At 34.9% G+C, this 19,704-nt stretch overlaps 1 protein-coding gene across 2 annotated transcripts in view; it reads right to left on the bottom strand.

The window, feature by feature from the left end:
* LOC106877721 (cGMP-dependent 3',5'-cyclic phosphodiesterase) overlaps positions 1-19,704 on the bottom strand; it is a 436,212-nt gene that overhangs the window by 43,588 nt on the left and 372,920 nt on the right. For both annotated transcript variants that reach the window (XM_089361766.1, XM_089361765.1), the window contains 7 exons: positions 12,566-12,696; positions 10,773-10,884; positions 9,419-9,458; positions 6,720-6,783; positions 5,100-5,181; positions 3,872-3,932; positions 1,417-1,498 (listed from right to left, as the gene is read on the bottom strand). In XM_089361766.1, coding sequence (XP_089217892.1) covers positions 1,417-1,498; positions 3,872-3,932; positions 5,100-5,181; positions 6,720-6,783; positions 9,419-9,458; positions 10,773-10,884; positions 12,566-12,696 — 572 coding nt within the window. The remainder of the gene's footprint in view (positions 1-1,416; positions 1,499-3,871; positions 3,933-5,099; positions 5,182-6,719; positions 6,784-9,418; positions 9,459-10,772; positions 10,885-12,565; positions 12,697-19,704) is intronic.

Genomic DNA, 19,704 nt, shown 5'->3' with positions numbered 1-19,704 from the left:
TCAGCTATTGACAGCTAATTATTTTGGCTAAAAGTGGAAAAGAATGGGTGATGGTTGAATGAAAAGAAAGTATCAATTTTATATAAAACACATACATGTGCTTCATGACTGCAACAGTGGAGTTACACTTTGCCAAGCCAGATGATCCAGTCCATGTTAACCCTAGGTTAACATAGTGGGGCTGGACAGTATGGTTATTTGTGAGAAGAATCATTGCCATAGAATATTCTAATAGCATATAAATAGTCATCTTTCATATAGAGCAGTGGTTCGCAACATTTTAACAATTTTTTTAATGTATTCCTAATATTTAATTATAAAAATATAATAGGATTTCTTTAAACATCGAATGGTTATGAAGGGTTCATCCAAATAAGATAAGAATCAAAAATAAGAAATGGTTGAGAACCACGAATCTAGAGTATGCCTAGTGATGTAAACAAGTCTTAAATATTCCAGCTGATGCACTAAAACAACTGTGGAGGCATGTGACGTAGTGGTTAGGGTATTGGACTCATGATCATAAGATTGTGGTTTCAATTCCTGGACCGAGCGACGCGTTGTGTTCTTAAGCAAAACACTTCATTTCACATTGCTCCAGTCCACTCAGCTGGCAAAAATGAGTAATCTTACAACAAATCAGCATCCTGTCCAAATGCAGAATATATATGCCTTATGAGAAGGTATGATCCAAGAAGGTAACTTTACCTTACTAAAACAACTATGTAACATCATCAGTCTGATAAGAGTCAACACAAACTCACACCTTGTTGTTTTCCATGAGGAGGGTGAGAAAGAATAATGCTGAAATGTAAGAAAAGGAAAGCTAACACTCAAAAGTTCTGAATGGTGCTAAAGGTGGAAGAAGCAAATGGATTTAGAGAAACTGCTTGTGTTTCCAAATTCTATTGCAATAAAGAAACTGATTGCATGGTCTGACTAAAGAGATGAGAATGGCATTATCTTACAATTGGATGACCTTCCTGTCACTAATCCTTATTTGCTTTGCAAGTAAAGGATCTCTTATTACACATTTCTATAAAGACACAATTCCAACTGGAGATTGGTTCACAGAGGAATTGACAACAATGTCATTGCTTGAAGTCCATTGAATTTTGGACAACCACAAATATAAATGAACACACAATCTTGTGCTTGCCTATGGTGGCATGCAGTGGGAAGGAATCCAAAATCACGTGATTTGGAAGTGAATTTCTTAACCACACAAAGAAAAATATAGCAAGTAATTTAACACTGAAGAACAGAGTTTCATAAAGAATTTAGTAAACAGATTTCTCTTGCAGGCAATTTGAATTCAGATAAAAAGATTTGGATGGTTTATTTCTGTAAGATTTTAATATAGTTAGATTAATGAGAAAATCCTTTGAAAATGTTATTGGTCAGCATGTTACTTACCGTGTCCTAAAGCCAGTATTTTCATCGATCACCCGATAAAAGAGTGGGTGAGAATATGCATCCCGAATATTCAGCAGTTCTCCTGTTGAAGATAAAGTTTCATTACGATTGATGTATTAGCAACAACTCTATAGTTCTATTTATTTACTTTCTTTCTCCTTCCTCTTTCTCTTTCTGTCTCTCTTGCATACACAACTCACACAGCTCTTGTCTTTCTGTCTCTCTCTCTCTCTCTCTCTCTACCTATTTATCCCTCTAAGCATGCATACATTTTAATAAGGATACACACATAAACATATGCAATCTTTGCCAAGTATACATATATAAACACACATGCCACATATATCCACTTTCATCTTGTCTTAACCGCATATCCTCACTCACAATCACACTCACACTCACATACTTATACACAAGCAACATATAATATATTTCATCTGTTGGTGATGATTAAAAACATAAGGAACTTAATCCTGAAGTAGGAAACCAATTTAAGAACTACAAAAGGAATGGAATAACAATAACTGTTCAGGAATCTTAGTTATTTATTCATAGTTTTTATCACTATCCACTTCTTTATTCTTTCATCCAAGCACAACTGCATTCACTTTATACAGACCACACACCCTAAATAATCTTCAACATTCTTAATTGTTACCCAACATTCTTAATTGTTATCCAACATTCTTAATTGTCACCCTTTATCAGGGGTGGATTAAGAGCCATAGAGACCTTAAGCACTTAAAAGATTTTGGTGGCCCTCCCCATGTGTATGTAATTCAAAATGTAAACAATGATAAACCATAGAATAAATTTTTAGTATTCAAAATGAAACAAAAACGGAAAATAATGCTTATTATTGTATACTTCCACTTTATTCATATTTGAAAAGTTTTCTCTTACTTTTTTTTTAATTGTAAAGTCTTTGATCAAATTCTCATGATAAAACCATGAACACTTCAATGCCAGAATATACTTAGCACTTTAGGCCAGTTTTACACTGTGTTTCCCTTTCCCCAGTCCTACAAGGGGTATCCCTCCTCCAAGTCCTAAAACATGTGTTCCTTTCTCCAAGCCCTGCATTGTGTGTCCCTTCCTTCCAGCCATACAAATATGTGCTCCCTTCCCGCATGCACACACACACACACACACATACATATGCATCTTTTATCTTTTACTTGTTTCAGTCGTTAGACTGTGGCCATGTTGGGGCACCACCTATATCATGGACTTCTTTCAGTTCTGTCTATTAAGTCCACTCACAGAGGATTTGTTTGACCCAAGGCTACAGTAGAAGACACCTGCTCAAAGTACTACATTGTGGGACTGAACCTGCAACCATGTGGTTGGAAAGTAAACTTACCAGACAGCCTCACTTGCACCTATATATATAAGGGTGTGTATGTATAGGGTAAAGGGTAAAGACCCCCTTCAGTCTTTAATGACCATGGGATTGCACCTAGAAAGTTATCTTCTGAGGCACATGTTCAGGCAAAGTTGTTTACGGAAGACCAGCAGTCGCCCATGCATACCAGCCTCCCCTCTCCATGCCAACGATGTTATCCAAGAAAAAGGCAAAGGCCAATACAGCTTGGTACAAGCTGCAACTCATTTCTACAGATGAGTCAACTGGAGCAATGTGAAATAAAGTGTCTTGCTCAAGAATGCATAGCCTCATCTGAGAATTGAACTCATTACCTCATGATTGTGAGCCCAATGCTCTAACCCCTGAGCCATGTGCCTTCATTGTGTATGTATATAAACATATATTTAGTGAGTCAGTTGGGATTAGATAATCCAGGTGTGTTTATCTTGAGAAGAACTTCTATGGACAACAGCTATCTGAAAATTGCAAAAGGGCTATTTCACCTATGATACTGTTATTTTAAATAAACAGAAAATCCCAAGATTCCATTTCCATCATAGAGTCTGGAAAATAAGAACTGAAGATTGGAGCTTGTGATATTACATTTATTTCATAGCTGAAATAAAAGTAATATCACATACTCCAATCTTCAATTTTTATTATACTCAGACACATATATATGTGTGTGCATTCATATTTATATATATATATATAAATACACACACACACACACACATTTGGATATACACAATAGAGAAAAATGAATTAATATATATGCATGAAAAAAATACGAGTAAAAACTAATATTCTTCTCTGGTAAAATTTGGGGAACTCTAAGAATTAATGGTCTAAAGAGAGAAAGAGAGACAGGGCGAGAGAGACTGGGAGAGGGAGACACACACACATGTACATATATATATGTTAGATGAACAAGTGTATACACACACAAAATATATAAAAAAAAAAAAACTTATGGCATATATTATTATACATATAATGATATTTACCTACAGAACACACAATATTGATTTTAAAACCAAATGTAATTTCCTCAGAGCATTTAACTACTATAAGTGAAGAATTATTTACCTTTAGTTGCTACATGACCAGCAATACCATGTGACCGTGGGAATCGAATCTCTGATTGTGGCTAGAAATGAAACAGAAATGTATTGTTAGTACAAAAATTGCCTGAAATATACGAAAAATCAAAAAAAAATCCGGTATTGTTAATAGAAACCAAAGAAGTAGTACAGCTGTTGCAATAGCAAAAAGAAAAAAGTAAAGATGATTACGATGATGAAGGCAGTGGCAATGATAATGATGATGATGATGATGATGATAGCAACAAGATTTATTTTAACATAAGCAGGTGTAGGTTCAAGAATAATGACATAACCAGAGGCTACATTAACAGTAATGTTTTGCATCAATTGACAGACAAAATGGACTATAAAATATTGATTTCAAATTTTGGCATAAAGCCCAAAATTTCAGTACTCAACTGACATTTATTTTATTGACCCTGAAAGAATAAAAGGCAAAGTCGACCTCGGTGGAATGTGAACTCAGAACGTAAAGACGGAAGAAATGCCGCTAAGCATTTTGTTTGGGGCGTTAGCAATTGTGCCAGCTCACTGTCTTGCAACTATAAAATATTGAGTTGGTGAAAGTCTTTTATGCCTTACTCTTTTACTTGTTTCAGTCATTTGACTGCGGTCATGCTGGAGCACCACCTTAAAGGATTTTTAGTCAAAGAAATCAACCCCCAGGACTTATTCTTTGTAAGCCTAGTACTTATTCTATTGGTCTCTTTTGCCAAACTGCTAAGTTACAGGGATGTAAACACACCAACATTGGTTGTCAAGAATGATGGTGGTGATGGGAGATGGGGGGCAAACACAGACACACACACATGTATATATACATACACGACAGGCTTCTTTCAGTTTTGATTGAGCAAGTCCACTCAGAAGGCTTTTGTTGGCCTGCAGCTATAGTAAAAGGCGGTTGCTTAAGGTGCCCATAAACAAATCAATGAATTACAGATCTCCCAAAAGCATCACCAAACCATATTTAAAGCCAGATGGTACTCATTCTAAATACTATTGCACACACATGCATAAACACATTTTTTCCTCGTTTGCATGAGATGGAATGGGATAGTCCATTTCTTGGAGAAACTGTTTTTTTAAGGCTGGATGTCCTTGTTACAAAGAACCAAGAAAGAAGGTGATGTCAATAAGGAAGTTTCTAGTTGTGTTATCATCACTAAAGAAGTAAATAATGTATTGATATGCATTGATAAAGCTCTCACCTCGTTGTTATCAGTGGTAATCCCATCAAATACTTTGGCGACCAACTCTTCAGTTTCAGTATCAATCAAAAACACTGAACACCTGTAATAAAACAATAAAACACAAACATTATAAATAGGCTGTATCACTGAGAATACTTAATATTTCCCTCAAAACTTTGAACTGATGTAATTTGGGCCTTGCAAGGCATTATTCGCTATATTACATAATCTCATATGAAAGCGCATGGCTCAGTGGTTAGAGCATCAGGATCACAATCATGAGGTAGCGAGTTCGATTCCCAGACCAGGCTGTGTGTTGTGTTCTTCAGCAAGAAACTTTATTTCACGTTGCTCCAGTTCACTCAGCTGTAGAAATGAGTTGCAACGTCACTGGTTCCAAGCTCTATCAGCCTTGGCCTTTCCCTTGGACAACATTGGTGGCTGGTAAGTATGGGTGACTGCTGGTCTTCCATAAACAACCTTGTCCACACAAGTTCCTTGGAGGGTAACTTACTAGTTGCAATCCCATGGTCATTCATGGCCAAAGGGAGTCTTTACTTTTTATATAATCTCATAACATTACTACTACTACTACTACTACTACTACACACACACACATCAATATAAAATTCCAGTCATACCAAGTTATACTTTGGGTAAGTGACTTCTATTATAGCCTTGGGCTGACCAAAGTAACTTCTAATATAGTCTTCAGCTGACCAAAGTGATTTCTACATTAGCCTGGTGTTGATACCATGCAAAAATCATCCAGTTCACTCTGTAAAGTGGTTGGCACTTGGAAAGGCATCCAGCTGAAGAAACCATGCCAAAGCAGGTAGTGGACCTTGGTGCAGTCCTCTGGCTTGTCTGCTTTAGTTGAACAGTTCAACCCAAATGATGATGACAACGATGGCTTACAGTAGACTTCTTTCAGTTTCCATTCACCAAATCCACTCACAAATCTTTGGTCAGTCAAGAGCTATAGCAGAAAAGACTTGCCTAAAGTGACAAGCAGTGGGAGTGAACCTGAAACCATATTGCTGGGAACCAAACTTCTTAACCACACAGCCATGCAGAATCACACCATTACAATTTGTTACTAGTTAACTTTCTCATGATATTACCTATGACCAGTAACTACAATGTTCATTGCAAAGAAATTATTTGGACTGGAATTATAGCCATTAGTCAGACTACTTGGAAATGGAAATCCCAGAAAATTTCATTTGACTTCATTAATTGGTCTGCTTGTTGAAGCATGACTTAGAGAGAATTTTATTAAAACATTGTTCACTAGTGTGCCTGCATCAATATATATACAGACACACATATGTATATAGCATATGTAGTATATATATATATATATATATATATATATATATATATATATATATATATATATATATATATACACATACATACATATATATATATATACATGTATATATATATATATATATATATATATACGTATATTAAATATATTAATATGCATATGTGTGTGTGTGTGTATGTGCCACACAGTAACACAATCAATAAATTATTAACCATGCCAGACAACAATAAGAACATTGATAACATTATAAAATAGAACAAAAAGAAGCATCTTTCCCCACCAAATATGGCTGTCTTCCTCACCTTTCTGCTTGGGTTAAGTTTCTTGCTTCTTGCATGATCTCTCTTAACAATTTGGTTAAATCATCTGGAAAAATGGTAATGATAGAAAAAGAAGTGTTATTTGAAACATGTTTCTTCAAAGTAAACAGGCATCCATTAGAACCAGATGAGAAAAACAGAAGCAACTAAAATGGGGCTATAATATTATCTTTGTTACTCTGTATAATTACCCAATTAATGATGTGTGACAGATGCTAAGAGAAGAAAGTAAAAGCCTTCAACTCAACAATGGAAACTGATTCCAGAATACCATTTCATGTATATTATTTTAGATGAATTTATTGGTGACTGTCTAAAATAATGATTTGATTAATTAACGAAGAAGAAAGCTAGAGTGGATAATTTTTTCAGCACTAAGGTTTCATTATGGAACAATTCCATCAAAGAACTGCTTCTGAGAAAGTTTGAAATTCTGATGGTGCCTAGAAGGGAGTGGATCTCATTAAGGAAATTTGATTTTTCTGAATATATGGAAATAGTATAATCATAATGAATATTTTAAGAGTAACGAACTAAAGGTTCCTATAATTTAATGATCTGTAATGACCTTGAGGTTGAAGTGCTGAACAACTAACAACATAATTCTTAGTTCATATCATATCACAGCTAGTGGTGTGCTTCTGAACCAGTCATATACAATTCTGGTCACTTTGCATACGTAGACCATACAACTACGTGTGCGTGTGCACGTGTGTGTGTGTAAATCTGTCAAGAAGTCTATCTGTAAATGCGTGCTCTTTACATCTGAGCAATTTCAACCATTTTTTATATAGCATTTGCTTTGGTCATCTTAATTTCCAGGTGTAGTCTTGACCTTTACTGGAATTATTATTATTTTTTTTTTATTATGCACCTTTTTAAAGCCTAGCCAGGCTCATGGGCCCAGTTTCCCGGTTTCTATGGCGTATGTGTCCCCCCCTCCCAGCTGGACGGGACGCCAGTCCGTCGCAGCATTACTCAAGAAACAGGAAGAAAGAATGAGAGAAAGTTGGGGCGAAAAAGTACAACAGGGGTTGCCACCACCCCCTGCTGGAGCCTTGTGGAGCTCTAAGTGTTTTCACTCAATAAACACACAACACCTGGTCTGGGAATCGAAACTGCGATCCTCCAGCCGTGAGTTCACTGCCCTAACCACTGGGCCATTGCACCTCCACTGGAATTAGGAATTAGGAACCCTACAATAATGGGTATAAGTTCTGGATTTGACAGAGTAGTTAGAGCATCAAACAAAATGCTTTGCTCCAACTATTAGTGCACTGAGTTCAAATTGTGCAGAGCCCAACTTTATCTTACATCCTTGCAAGGTTGATGAAAAAAGTACCAATGCAAGGCTTGGCAAAACTGTAAGAATGAGCAAACCAAATGCCTTGATGTATTTGTTCTGGTTCTTTGCATTCTGATTTCAAATCCTGCCATGGCCTTCTTGTGTGGGAGACTTAACCATGACATAACAACCCCACCTTATTGGGGTCTGCTTTGAGAATACCTCTCTTACTCCCTCCTATCAGTCTCAAAAACCCTGAAACATATCATGGAAACAACCTTTCCTCCTGACAAAAAAATAAAAGAAACAAATATTTGATAGGTGAAGTAAAGTTATAGTAGTAAAAATCAATACAATTGAACTACACCAAGAATCCCCTAGAAACTGTGTACTTTTATCCTCAAGCTGATTTTGAGAAACTTCAGTATCAACTGTAAAAGGATAGTTCCAAGTGACTAACTGTACACATTAATTTCTAAGATATAACATTGTGTCTTTAAACTATACACACTTTTATTTTCATCATTTAATTTATCTTAGAGAAAACAAGCCAAGAATTTGTAAAATATTGTTTAAATGGTCAATATAAACATCTGAATCATCTACAGAGCTAAAGAAACTCTCTGTGGGTTAGAGAAATGTAAATAAATTAATAATTGTAAATAAGATTAAAATAAATGCATAGATTATTCTGTTATGTGATAATAATTTGAATCTTTTCAGTAATTTACATATTTTCTCATTTCAAACCGAATTTATAAAGCACATATAGCGGATGACTGCAAACTAATGGGCACCTGAGACTGAGGTAGTTGCATCATAAATATTTAATGATTAACATAAAAGTAATTTAGTAAGATTCATAGAAGTTACTGAAAAAACATTTTGATGTTAACCTGTAAGAGACTAGCCCTGGCTCTGTCATACAAAAATCACCTGTTTTAAAGCATTATATTTAAGTTTAACACTTGAGCATTGAAGCCAGCCATATCCAGTCAATATATTTTATGTTTTATACTCAAACTGGCCGAGTCTGGCCCCCACTCCAACAACCGTACAATATCATTAAAAAGATTAACTGTTAGCTAATCAAAATCTCAAAGCTACGAGATAATGCATGATTTATTCAAAACAATGTGAATAAACAAGCATTGCTTTTAATGAAAGAATTTGAATGCTAAAGGATTAAACCTGCTGTCAATTTTATATTAGAATTTTTTGTTATGTTCTGAATATTATTAAAAAGTAATTGATTTCATGAAACCCTTCCCAATTCTCAAGTATATTATAAATCACTTGAAACACAAAGATAATGTATTTCATTAAATATACAGTCACAGAAGTGTTAGCAATTAGACGGTTAATGATTTCAAATGAATTTTTATCTGTAACTTACCCAAGTGAGTAAACAAGTTTCTAGCAACCTGCAGCAGTGCCTGATGAAATGAATATGAATAGAATTAGATTCAGCTTTTGTACCAAACATTCTTTCATTTTTCGTTAAAAAGAAAAAAAGCTAAAAAGTAAGCCGTTAAAGGTAATAATCGTAATAATCTCAGTGCAATGAATAATGATTTAGATATAACATGTAATAAGACCTATTTACAGCTGTGAAATGAACAATTAAGAATTAAGAATGAATAATGTGATAAGAAATATCAATCTTTTAGATGGTTGGCAGGCAACCTATTGACCTATTGATTTATCTATACAGTGGCATTTCTTCACCAATATATTACATTCCTCTCTCTTTATTGTTGTAACCACAATGTAATATTTTGAATGACCAATACCCAAATGGTCAGAGTTCTTGGCAGTTGGCCTAAAGGTAATGATTTGTAAACTCTACATTCTATCTTTATTATCCAATAACAAACAGCGCTATAAAAAGAAAATGTTAAAAATTACAGAAAATTACAAATGCATTGCTGAATTTCTTTTCATAGACTTATTTAAGGTTTCCTGCACCTTAACTACAGAATTGCATTCACATAAACTTCACCCATCGCCTGGTTTAACACCACCACCTGGCCCAAGAATACTTTTCATAGAGTACATGTTGTTGCAAACATTCAGACAAGGTTTTCAGTCTGAGATTAACTTCTTCCCTTCCACTCACCATATTTGGAGGTTCTGCAAAAAGGTCAAAGGTGCTACTCTTTCCCTCTGAAATACACTGAAGAATACAATAGCCTTTTCATATCTCTTATTTGATCTCCTCCTCCTCCTTCATTCCCATTATTGTTATTTCAACAATGACTTATCCATGCTCGCATGGGTCGTATGAAGCATGTTGAGGCAGATCTTTTAAGCTGGATGCTCTCTCTGTCACCAACTTTCATCTGTTTCCATGCAAGGTTATATTCTTCTGGTCTTTCAAAGATGAACAGCTAAATAGCCAGATATGTTTTCATGGAAGATTGCAGACAGCTGACAATTTTTTTTCTTCATTTTCATCAACAAAGAGTCTTTGTTAAAGTCAGTATGCACAAATACACACAGTATTATATATATAATGACTTCTTTACAACTTCTATCTACTAAATTCACTCACAAGGTATTGGTTGACTTGAAGCTAAAGTGAAAAATATTTGCCCAAAGCAGGATTGAACCTGAATCCATGTGATTATGAAACAAACATCTTAACCACACAATCACATTTGCACCCTATTAAATGGAATCAAATTAATACACAATGACTTCCAAATTGCCATTTCAAAAGTAATTATACATGCAAGGATACAACTTACTTTAGTTTGATCTTTGAGCTTTCTCTCATTTTGGTATGCTAGGGTACTTGTAAGAACTGTAGCTGTATATTTGAAACAATGTTTGATAATGTGTACATCATCAGGGCAGAATCTGAATGGAAAAAGTTGATGGTTCTTTGATTATATAAAAACAAAAGGAAACAAGAATTTCTTCTTTTTTTTTGTGTGTTTATGCAATTATTTTACTGGCTTCAATCATTGGACTGCAGCCATGCTGCAGTACTGCCTTCAACAGTTTATCAATCATATCAACCTCAGTACTTAATTGAATGGTTTTCTCCTGCCTTTTTTTAATTGCAAAGTCTTTGATCAGATCCTCACAATGATACCATAAGCAATTCGAAATTATATTTCTGTTCATATAAATCACTTCCAATATTATTTTAAAGTGATTTCTTTTGTGCTATAAACCATTTACCATTTCTGTGGTGCCCACCTCCCCTTGATGCTCTAAGCATGTGATTATTTTGCTTAACGGTTAGTCCAGCACTGGTGTGACCTCTTTCCTTTGACCTGTCCTGCATAGGAAGTCCTACCAGGACCTTGTGTTACAATGGCATAGCACTCAGGATCACTGAGACACACAAGTCACCACAACACAACAAGGACTGGACATTATGGTGGACTGTTATTAATATCTTGCCTACTGTATTTTAACAATATTGTTCTCTGGTTCAAAATCATAAATCCTAAGGAATTAAAGAAATCTAAAAGATAGCAACCCAATGGTGGGGGTAGCAGTTAAATTAAAACTTCTCAGTACTTAATTCTTGCAGGTTAAGAAATTTGATTTCCAACCAAATGATTTCAATCCCAATGCATGGTACTTCAGGGAAGTGCCTTCTATTAAGATCTCAGATTGATAAATATATTCTGAGAGGAATTTGGTAGACAAAACCTATGCAGATGCCGGAGCTGTCACTATCATCCTCATCATCCTCATCATCACATAATTCTATAACTGTTTCTTTATGCAGTTAATTCTTCTTCAGAGTTATTGTAGGGTTTTCGAGCGAGATCGTTGCCAGTGCCCCTGGACTGGCTCTTGTGCGGGGGGCACATAAAAGACACCATTTCGAGCGTGGCCGTTTTCGTGCGGGTGACACGTAAAAGCACCCACTACACTCTCTGAGTGGTTGGCGTTAGGAAGGGCATCCAGCTGTAGAAACTCTGCCAAATTAGATTGGAGCCTGGTGTTGCCATCCGGTTTCACCAGTCCTCAGTCAAATCGTCCAACCCATGCTAGCATGGAAGGCGGGCGTTAAACGATGATGATGATGATGATGATGATGATTGCCCTCTATGGCTGGGAACTATGTCTCACCAATATGTCAATTTTTGGCATGGTTTTAATAGCTCAATGCCTTTGCCAATCGCTTTACAGAATGTACTAGGGGAATATCATTGTGGTACTGCACTACAGAAGTTGTCTTTGAAGCCTTGTGATAAAGTCATGGGCACCACTCACTACCCTCATAATATAAAAAAAGAAAAAAAGACCATAAGTGGCTTTAGTATTCATAAGTTATAAATTTAGATTGATGAAAGACAAAATAATGGGTAACATTTGAAGTTCTAAACTGGAATATTCTCAAAAGAATTCTTTCAATTTGTTATAAAGCTCAAAAGTGATATTTCTAACTTTCAACATAACACATGCTGTCCTTGACTACCATCAATAATAACCAATAACATTATTCTCATTATATTGTCAGTATCACTGTTATCAGCAGAATATATGAAAATCTTAGATCCGATTAACAATCACTCACCTTGATCCGTCCGTCTTATTAGCAACACAAACCAATGCAATAAGGCTTTCATCAGCTTTGCTTATCACTGGGACACACAGAAATGTTTGGATACTGATGTTTAATAATTTTTCCAGTTCTTTGAGATTTTTCTATAAAAGGAAAAACAAAACAATGAGGGGAAAAAAAAGCAAAGATATACAAATTAAATATATTTTATAATATCAAGACTGGTGATAGTAGCAATGACAGAGTGAAATAGAAAATAAAACAGGATTCCCTTTCACAATGAATAAAACAAGGCTCTTACAAGACAATATAAAAATAGCAATGATTAGAGCCAACCTATTCTGCTATTCCAAACAGAAAATTTGAACATCTGAAGGTGTTTTTTTACAGCTGATAAAAAGGAATAGTTCATTGTATATTTAGTCTGCGTGTAAGTACAGTAATGCATATGTACATGTTGGGTGAGTGGTGTTAGGAAGGGCATCCTTTCTACTGGAAGCACAAGACCTCAAATTTGGGGGAAGGGATTAAGTTGATTACATTGACCCCAGTGTGTAACTGGTGCTAATTTTTTCAACCCTGAAAGGATGAAAGGCAAAGATGACCTTGACGGAATTTGAACTCAGTACGTAACAACAGATAAAATACCGCTGAGCATTTCACCTGGCATGCTAACGATTCTGCCAGCTCACCGCCTCTAGGAAGGGCATCCAGCTGCAAAACCCATGCCAAAATAGACGGAGAAATCTGGTGCAGTCTTCTGCCTGGCCAGCTCCAATCAAACTGTCCAACCCATGCCAGCATGGAAGGTGGATGTTAAACAACAACGAGGATGATGATGCATACATACTCGATAGGGTTCTGCATACTACACATTTAAAAAGAGGAAAAATTTCATTCAAGATAATCAAATTAATATTTGTTCTGTAATATTTCAAGCAGACAAGAGTAATATATCAATAATAACAGAAACAAGAAATACATTTGGACACTAATCTTTCTTTAAGAAAAAAAAAAACATTACCACAAGAGGCTAAAGAAAGATGCTCTGTTTCCTCTGTATTCAAGTATCTACAAACAACCATTCCGTATGGCGGTTGTGGGGAACAGAAAATAACTATGCCCTTTAAGCCCTATCAGAAAGATAGGCAAAACAATAAAGATTTTCTATGTTGCTATATCTGTCAGATGATAAAGCATATGACATGGGACAGCATGCTGTGAGAGCTAGCCAATTCATGCCAAAATGAAAAACTGAACATAAGATGATGATGATGACGACGATGATGTTGTGTTCAGACTAAATATTAACCAGTGTCTATACATTATACATATATAGGTATATTTCAAGTTAGGTTGTTTTGAGTTACATGTTTTTCAACTTTGTTTTTTTTTTTAAAAGAAATTAATGAAAAAATAAAACTCAAGTTCAGACAATTAATCTTACTTTATCTCAATCTCAGTAAACATATTTAAAAGCTTAAATAAAAAAAATAAAATAAAAAACCCCCACCTAAAAACCAATACTGAAATGGAAAATCAAATAAAATACATGGAAAAATATGTACAAACCATTTATTAAAACGGATTCTTTTTTTACTTATACTTGTTTCTCTCATTATACTATGGCCATACTGGGGCACCACCTTGAAGAATTTTTAATTGAATGAATTGACCCCAGAACTTATTTTTTTAAAGCCTGGTACTTATTATGTCTGTCTCTCTTGCTGAACTCTAAGTTACAAGGATGTAAACACACTAACACTGGTTGCCAAATGATGGTGGGGGACAAACACAGATACAAGGACACACACACACACATACACAATGGGCTTCTTTTAGTTTCCAATCTACTGTATCCATTCACAAAGCTTTGGTTACTTCGAGGCTATAGTAGAAGACACTTGTCCAAAATGCCATGCAGTGGGATTGAACTTGCAGCCATGTGGTTGAGCAAAATATTTCTTACCACACAACCAAGCCTGTGCCTTGATATGAGTTAATGAATTAAAAAAAAAATGTTGCCATGTTATGTTGTTTGTTTTGAGTAAAGTTGCATGTCTTGGAATCAATTACTGAAGTAAGTTGAGGTATGTCTGTATATTTGAAGTATGTCTGTATAATGAAACTTGTGAGCAAGATGCAGTTCCCCATTCAGTCTAAGTGAGTTATATACCTGAATATGTGCAAACTCAGACTGTGGTGTCCTGTCGATCCCATATCAGCATGGATTTAAAATGATGACAATGACAACGAGGATGATGATGATGATTTAATGTTAAAGATGTGTAGCCACTAGCACATTCATATATAACTAAATGGAATAGTTAAAAACTGAATCCAACCCATGCTAGCATGGAAAGCGGACGTTAAGCGATGATGATGATGATGATGAAGGGTGGCGAGCTGGCAAAATTGTTAGCATGCCGGGCAAAATGCTTAGCAGTATTTTGTCTGCTGTTACGTTCTGAGTTAAAATTCCGCCGAGGTTGACTTTGTGTTTCATCCTTTCAGGATTGATCAAATAAGTACCAGTTATGCACTGGGGGTCGATGTAATCGACTTAATCTCTTTGTCTGTCCTTGTTTGTCCCCTCTATGTTTAGCTCTCTGTGGGCAATAAAGAAATAAAAGAAATGCCAACCACACTAATTCTTATTTCTTTATTGCCCATAAGGGGCTAAACATAGAGGAGACAAACAAGGACAAACAAAGGGGTTAAGTTGATTACATTGACCCCAGTGCGTAACTGGTACTTAATTTATCGACCCTGAAAGTACGAAAGGCAAAGTCAACCTTGGCAGAATTTGAACTCAGTACGTAGCGGCAGACAAAAAATACCGCTAAGCATTTCGCCTGGCATGCTAACGTTTCGGCCAGCTTGCTGCCTTAACCACACTAATTCTATCAGATGTTATCTAGTTATCCCTGTATTTAAATCTAGGAGGGCCAGAGAAAAAAAAAAACGTTATGATTACTGCTTCATTTCTTTAGATTAACACAAAAAGTAAAAAAGAATATTAAAAAGAAAAAAGAATAGAGATGTAACATGAAGAAAACTGATGTGGATTAATAGTAAATGATAAAAAATTGTCTGACATCAACACATATAATCGTTTAACTTGTACTCATTAACCTCTGTTCATATTGGCAGCAGAAATTACAGTCATACGACACTGTGTCAATATTTAGTCAGATATCATTCAGCCAGTTATTCAGAACCTGTCTGAATAGGGAAAGTTCACTGAGTGTTAAACTGGTTAGTTACATGAAGATATTAGCATTTTGTCAATATCACCATATTGATAAACATGAATATATACATACATAAATATGTAGATATACATATACATACATATGTGTATATATATATATATATATATATATACATATATATATATATATATATATATATATATATATATATATATATATATATATATATATATATATATATATATATATATATATATATATGTATATATATATATATATATTTATATTTATATATATTATCTGTCAGAATATAATGCAACATATTCCTCATACTGAGAGCAGGTTGTAGGATCTACACATTACTAAGAAGAAAACAAAAAGGAAGCGAAAGATCAAAAGGCGGGGCTGGGCGGGGGGGGGGGGGGAATAGAAAAAATAGTTGGGGGGAAAAAATAAAAGAGAAAGAATGAAATCTTTTTCATGAGCCATTAAGAAATTTGCTTGAGTTTTCTTCTGAGACATTCGATTAGTGTGGAATGGTACCAACTGTGTACTGGCAATGTTTTGTTTCCAATCATTAGTTCTGCAAGTATTGCAAGAAAACAAAATTTATCCCAGGAAGACGTGTTTCTCAATACTTGCAGATAAATTTAGATATTTATTGTCAGTTGTATTTTTCTTTCCATCTTTTATTGAGTTTGGTGTTTGCAAAAGAGTGCAACAAATAAATCAATAACAAAACAAAAAAGAAAAAAAAAAAAGGAAAGGAAAAGAGATCAATGGTAGTAGTAGTACTAATGGTAGCGTTGGTGGTGAAGAGTGGGATGTAAATAATTGCAATGAAACTCTAATTCAATTGATCAAATTAAGTTTCCTGATAATAAAAATTGCTATTTATTTCTATCATAGATGCTAATTTATCTTCTTGATAGTGGATGCAGGATGTCAGTATAGCAACATTAGTAAAGTAGCAGTGTTGTTGTTGTTATTGTTGTTGTTCCTGTTGGCAGCAAATAGTTTCCAAATAAATTCTTACCCTTCCTTGTTCTATCACATTGTATGATTACACATAAGATAAACATTCTCGGGACATAGTATATATTTCAGCATAGAAATACATGTAGAGGTGAAGTAGTTGTGTAGGTAAGATACTGGGTTACATGCCAATGTGTCACGAGTTCAAATCTCCAGCTAGAGTTTCCTGTATTTCTAAGCAGAAGAGTTTATTTTTAACAGCTTGGTGGGTGAATTGTGAGGAATAGATTGTGGAAATGACAATACACCAATTCTGAGATGAGAGAATACAATCCATAATCTTGGTCTATTTCCAGCCATTATACACCATATTAGAACAAGCGTCTTCTAACATGGTGTATAATGGCTGGAATTCAACATTGACCCCAGTGATTGACTGGTACTTGTTTTATTGACTCCAAATAGATGAAAGGCAAAGTGGACCTTGGCAGAATTTGAACTCAGAATGTGTAAATATGGACAAAATACCACTAAGCATTTTTCCCAGCATGCAAATGATTCTGTCAACTGCTATATGCATCACCAGTGATATGTTTTCATAATTTGAGAAAACATTTTATTCTGTATTTTTGGTATTATTTCGAGGATATTTAAATAACATGAGAGCTAAATATTAAAGTTTAATTATGAAATATTGTAACAATGCAAAACCAAATTACATTTTCTTGTATTTAAACAGTATGCAGTGTAACCATGTGAAACACGTAGTAAGGTAACAGGCTGTAGAGGTATGCAGTGTAACTGTGCGAAATATGTGGTAGGGTCCAGTAACAGGTTGTGGTAGTAAACAAGTTAAAATCATTCATTCACAGGCATGTTCCAGCAGATGGATATTTTCCCAGGCAACAGAGGAATTTCACAGCATATTTTGCAACAGAAATTTCCAGAATTCTATCACATGTTTTATACTTGATTTTCTACCATGTATTTGTAAAAGTGACTCTTTATTATCATTATCATCATCATCATTGACCACTGCACATTACTGTCTTGAATTCCAGGTTACCTAGTTTCCATGGTGTACAAAGTGACCAAGATCACAAATTCTCCTGGAACAGGACACCCATCCATTGAAGTGTTATTCATTTACATTTGAATAAAGTGTTTTGTTCAAGAATACTATGTGCTACCTGGTCCAGGAATCGAAACCATGACATTGTGATTCTTGAGTACAACACCCTAACCACTGGGCCATCCATGTGCCTTCATTCTTTGAAATATCCAAAATAAAATTTTAAAAAGTAAATAAATTATATACTTGCTTTAAGGTAAATTACACAATACATCTTCTAGAAGTGCTCAATTGTTTGAAATATTAGATTTAAATATCTAAATATATATACAATTTAAATATTCCAGGTTTGCCAATATTAACTTTTATACTGGGTTTTGTTCATGTATCTAGACAATGTGTTGCATAATCAATACCAGAATACATAATGGGTTTTGTATGGGCACTTAACACAAAAGACTAAATTAAAATGAATACGATAAGAAATGATATTTAAATGGATATTTATATTAAAATATCATAAGACCTTATGTTGAATTTACATGAGATAATCAGAATAACAATTTTATATTGATTAACTAAATAATAGAGGAAGGATATTATTGAATATGTTACAGTATTAAAACAAAAGAGTAATTTAACATTGTTTAGAAGAACAGATAATTGTATTTGAGATCAATTTACACTCAGATAAAATGTTTATTTAACAAACTAATTACTAGTTTTAATAATCATTTTTCTAATTGCAAAACTAAATGATAAACAGCTTTAATCAATTAAACAGGCTGTTGTTATGGCTTACTCAAAAGTAGAAAGGTAGTACCATGGATCTTTTACAAGACAGTATAATTTTCTCTCTTTCTCCTACTAATCTTGGATACCTTCCATTCCTTATACTAGACTGGAACCCTGGTTTGAATGCTTGCAATGGAACAGATTTTGATAAAGCCACCTAAAGCCTAGGTGGTGGTGTTAAATCAAGTAAAGATTAAGTTTATCACTCAAATGATATACCATTAGTAATTTTCCTTGACACAGGCATTGCTGTGTGGTAAGAAGTTTGTTTCCCAACCACATAAGTCTGGGTTCAGTCCCACTGCATGGCACCTTGGGCATGAGTCCCCTACAATATAGCCCCAAGCTAACTAAAGCCTTGTGAATGGATTTGGTAGATGGAAACTGAAAGAAGCCCATCATATGTGTGTGTGTGTGTGTGTGTGTGTGTGTGTGTGTGTGTGTGTGTTGTGCTTGCCCCCAACATCACTTGGCAACTGGTATTGGTTTGTCGAGATTTCTGGAAAAAGAAATTGACAGAGTAAGTACCAGACTTAGAAAATAAGTATTGGGGTTGACCTGCTCAACTAAACCCTCCAAAACAGTACACTAGCATGGCTGCAGTCCAATGACTGAAACAATTAAAAGGTAGAGTATAGTTAAGTATAACATACATACAGGTAGCCTTTGGGTCAATCATGTGTACAATTGTAATGATTTTACTCTAGTTAAGGTAACTACTTGATTTTAAACAACCTCATATTTTACAGTGTAAATGCTGCTAATTCATCTCAGTAATCTTATTTCTTAGTATTCTTTATTCTCCAGAGATGAAGCTTGTAAAAATAAGAAAACCAAAAATATCATTTAAAGCCTGATTTTATTTTCATTAGTTTAACCTGAAGGAAGAGGTTGTGTCCCTGGCTCAGAGGAAGAGGTTTTACCTATGGCTTCCACAGGCTCTTTGTTACTGGTGGGATAAACACAGCTAACATTCCTCTGGAAGGGTTGAAAGTTGGTGGCTGTGGAAAAAAAAGAAAAACTGGCCGGGAGGGAATTCCACAGGAAAGACATCTGAGGAGGAAAGGTTTGGTGTAGCATTTAGTGTGGAATTT

This window comes from Octopus bimaculoides, chromosome 13 (assembly GCF_046866305.1).
Source record: "Octopus bimaculoides isolate indiv1 chromosome 13, ASM4686630v1, whole genome shotgun sequence".
NCBI classification, from domain to species: Eukaryota; Metazoa; Mollusca; class Cephalopoda; order Octopoda; family Octopodidae; genus Octopus; species Octopus bimaculoides.
The sequence above is the reverse complement of the archived record's forward strand: the minus strand, read 5'-3'. Positions and strand labels throughout refer to the sequence as shown.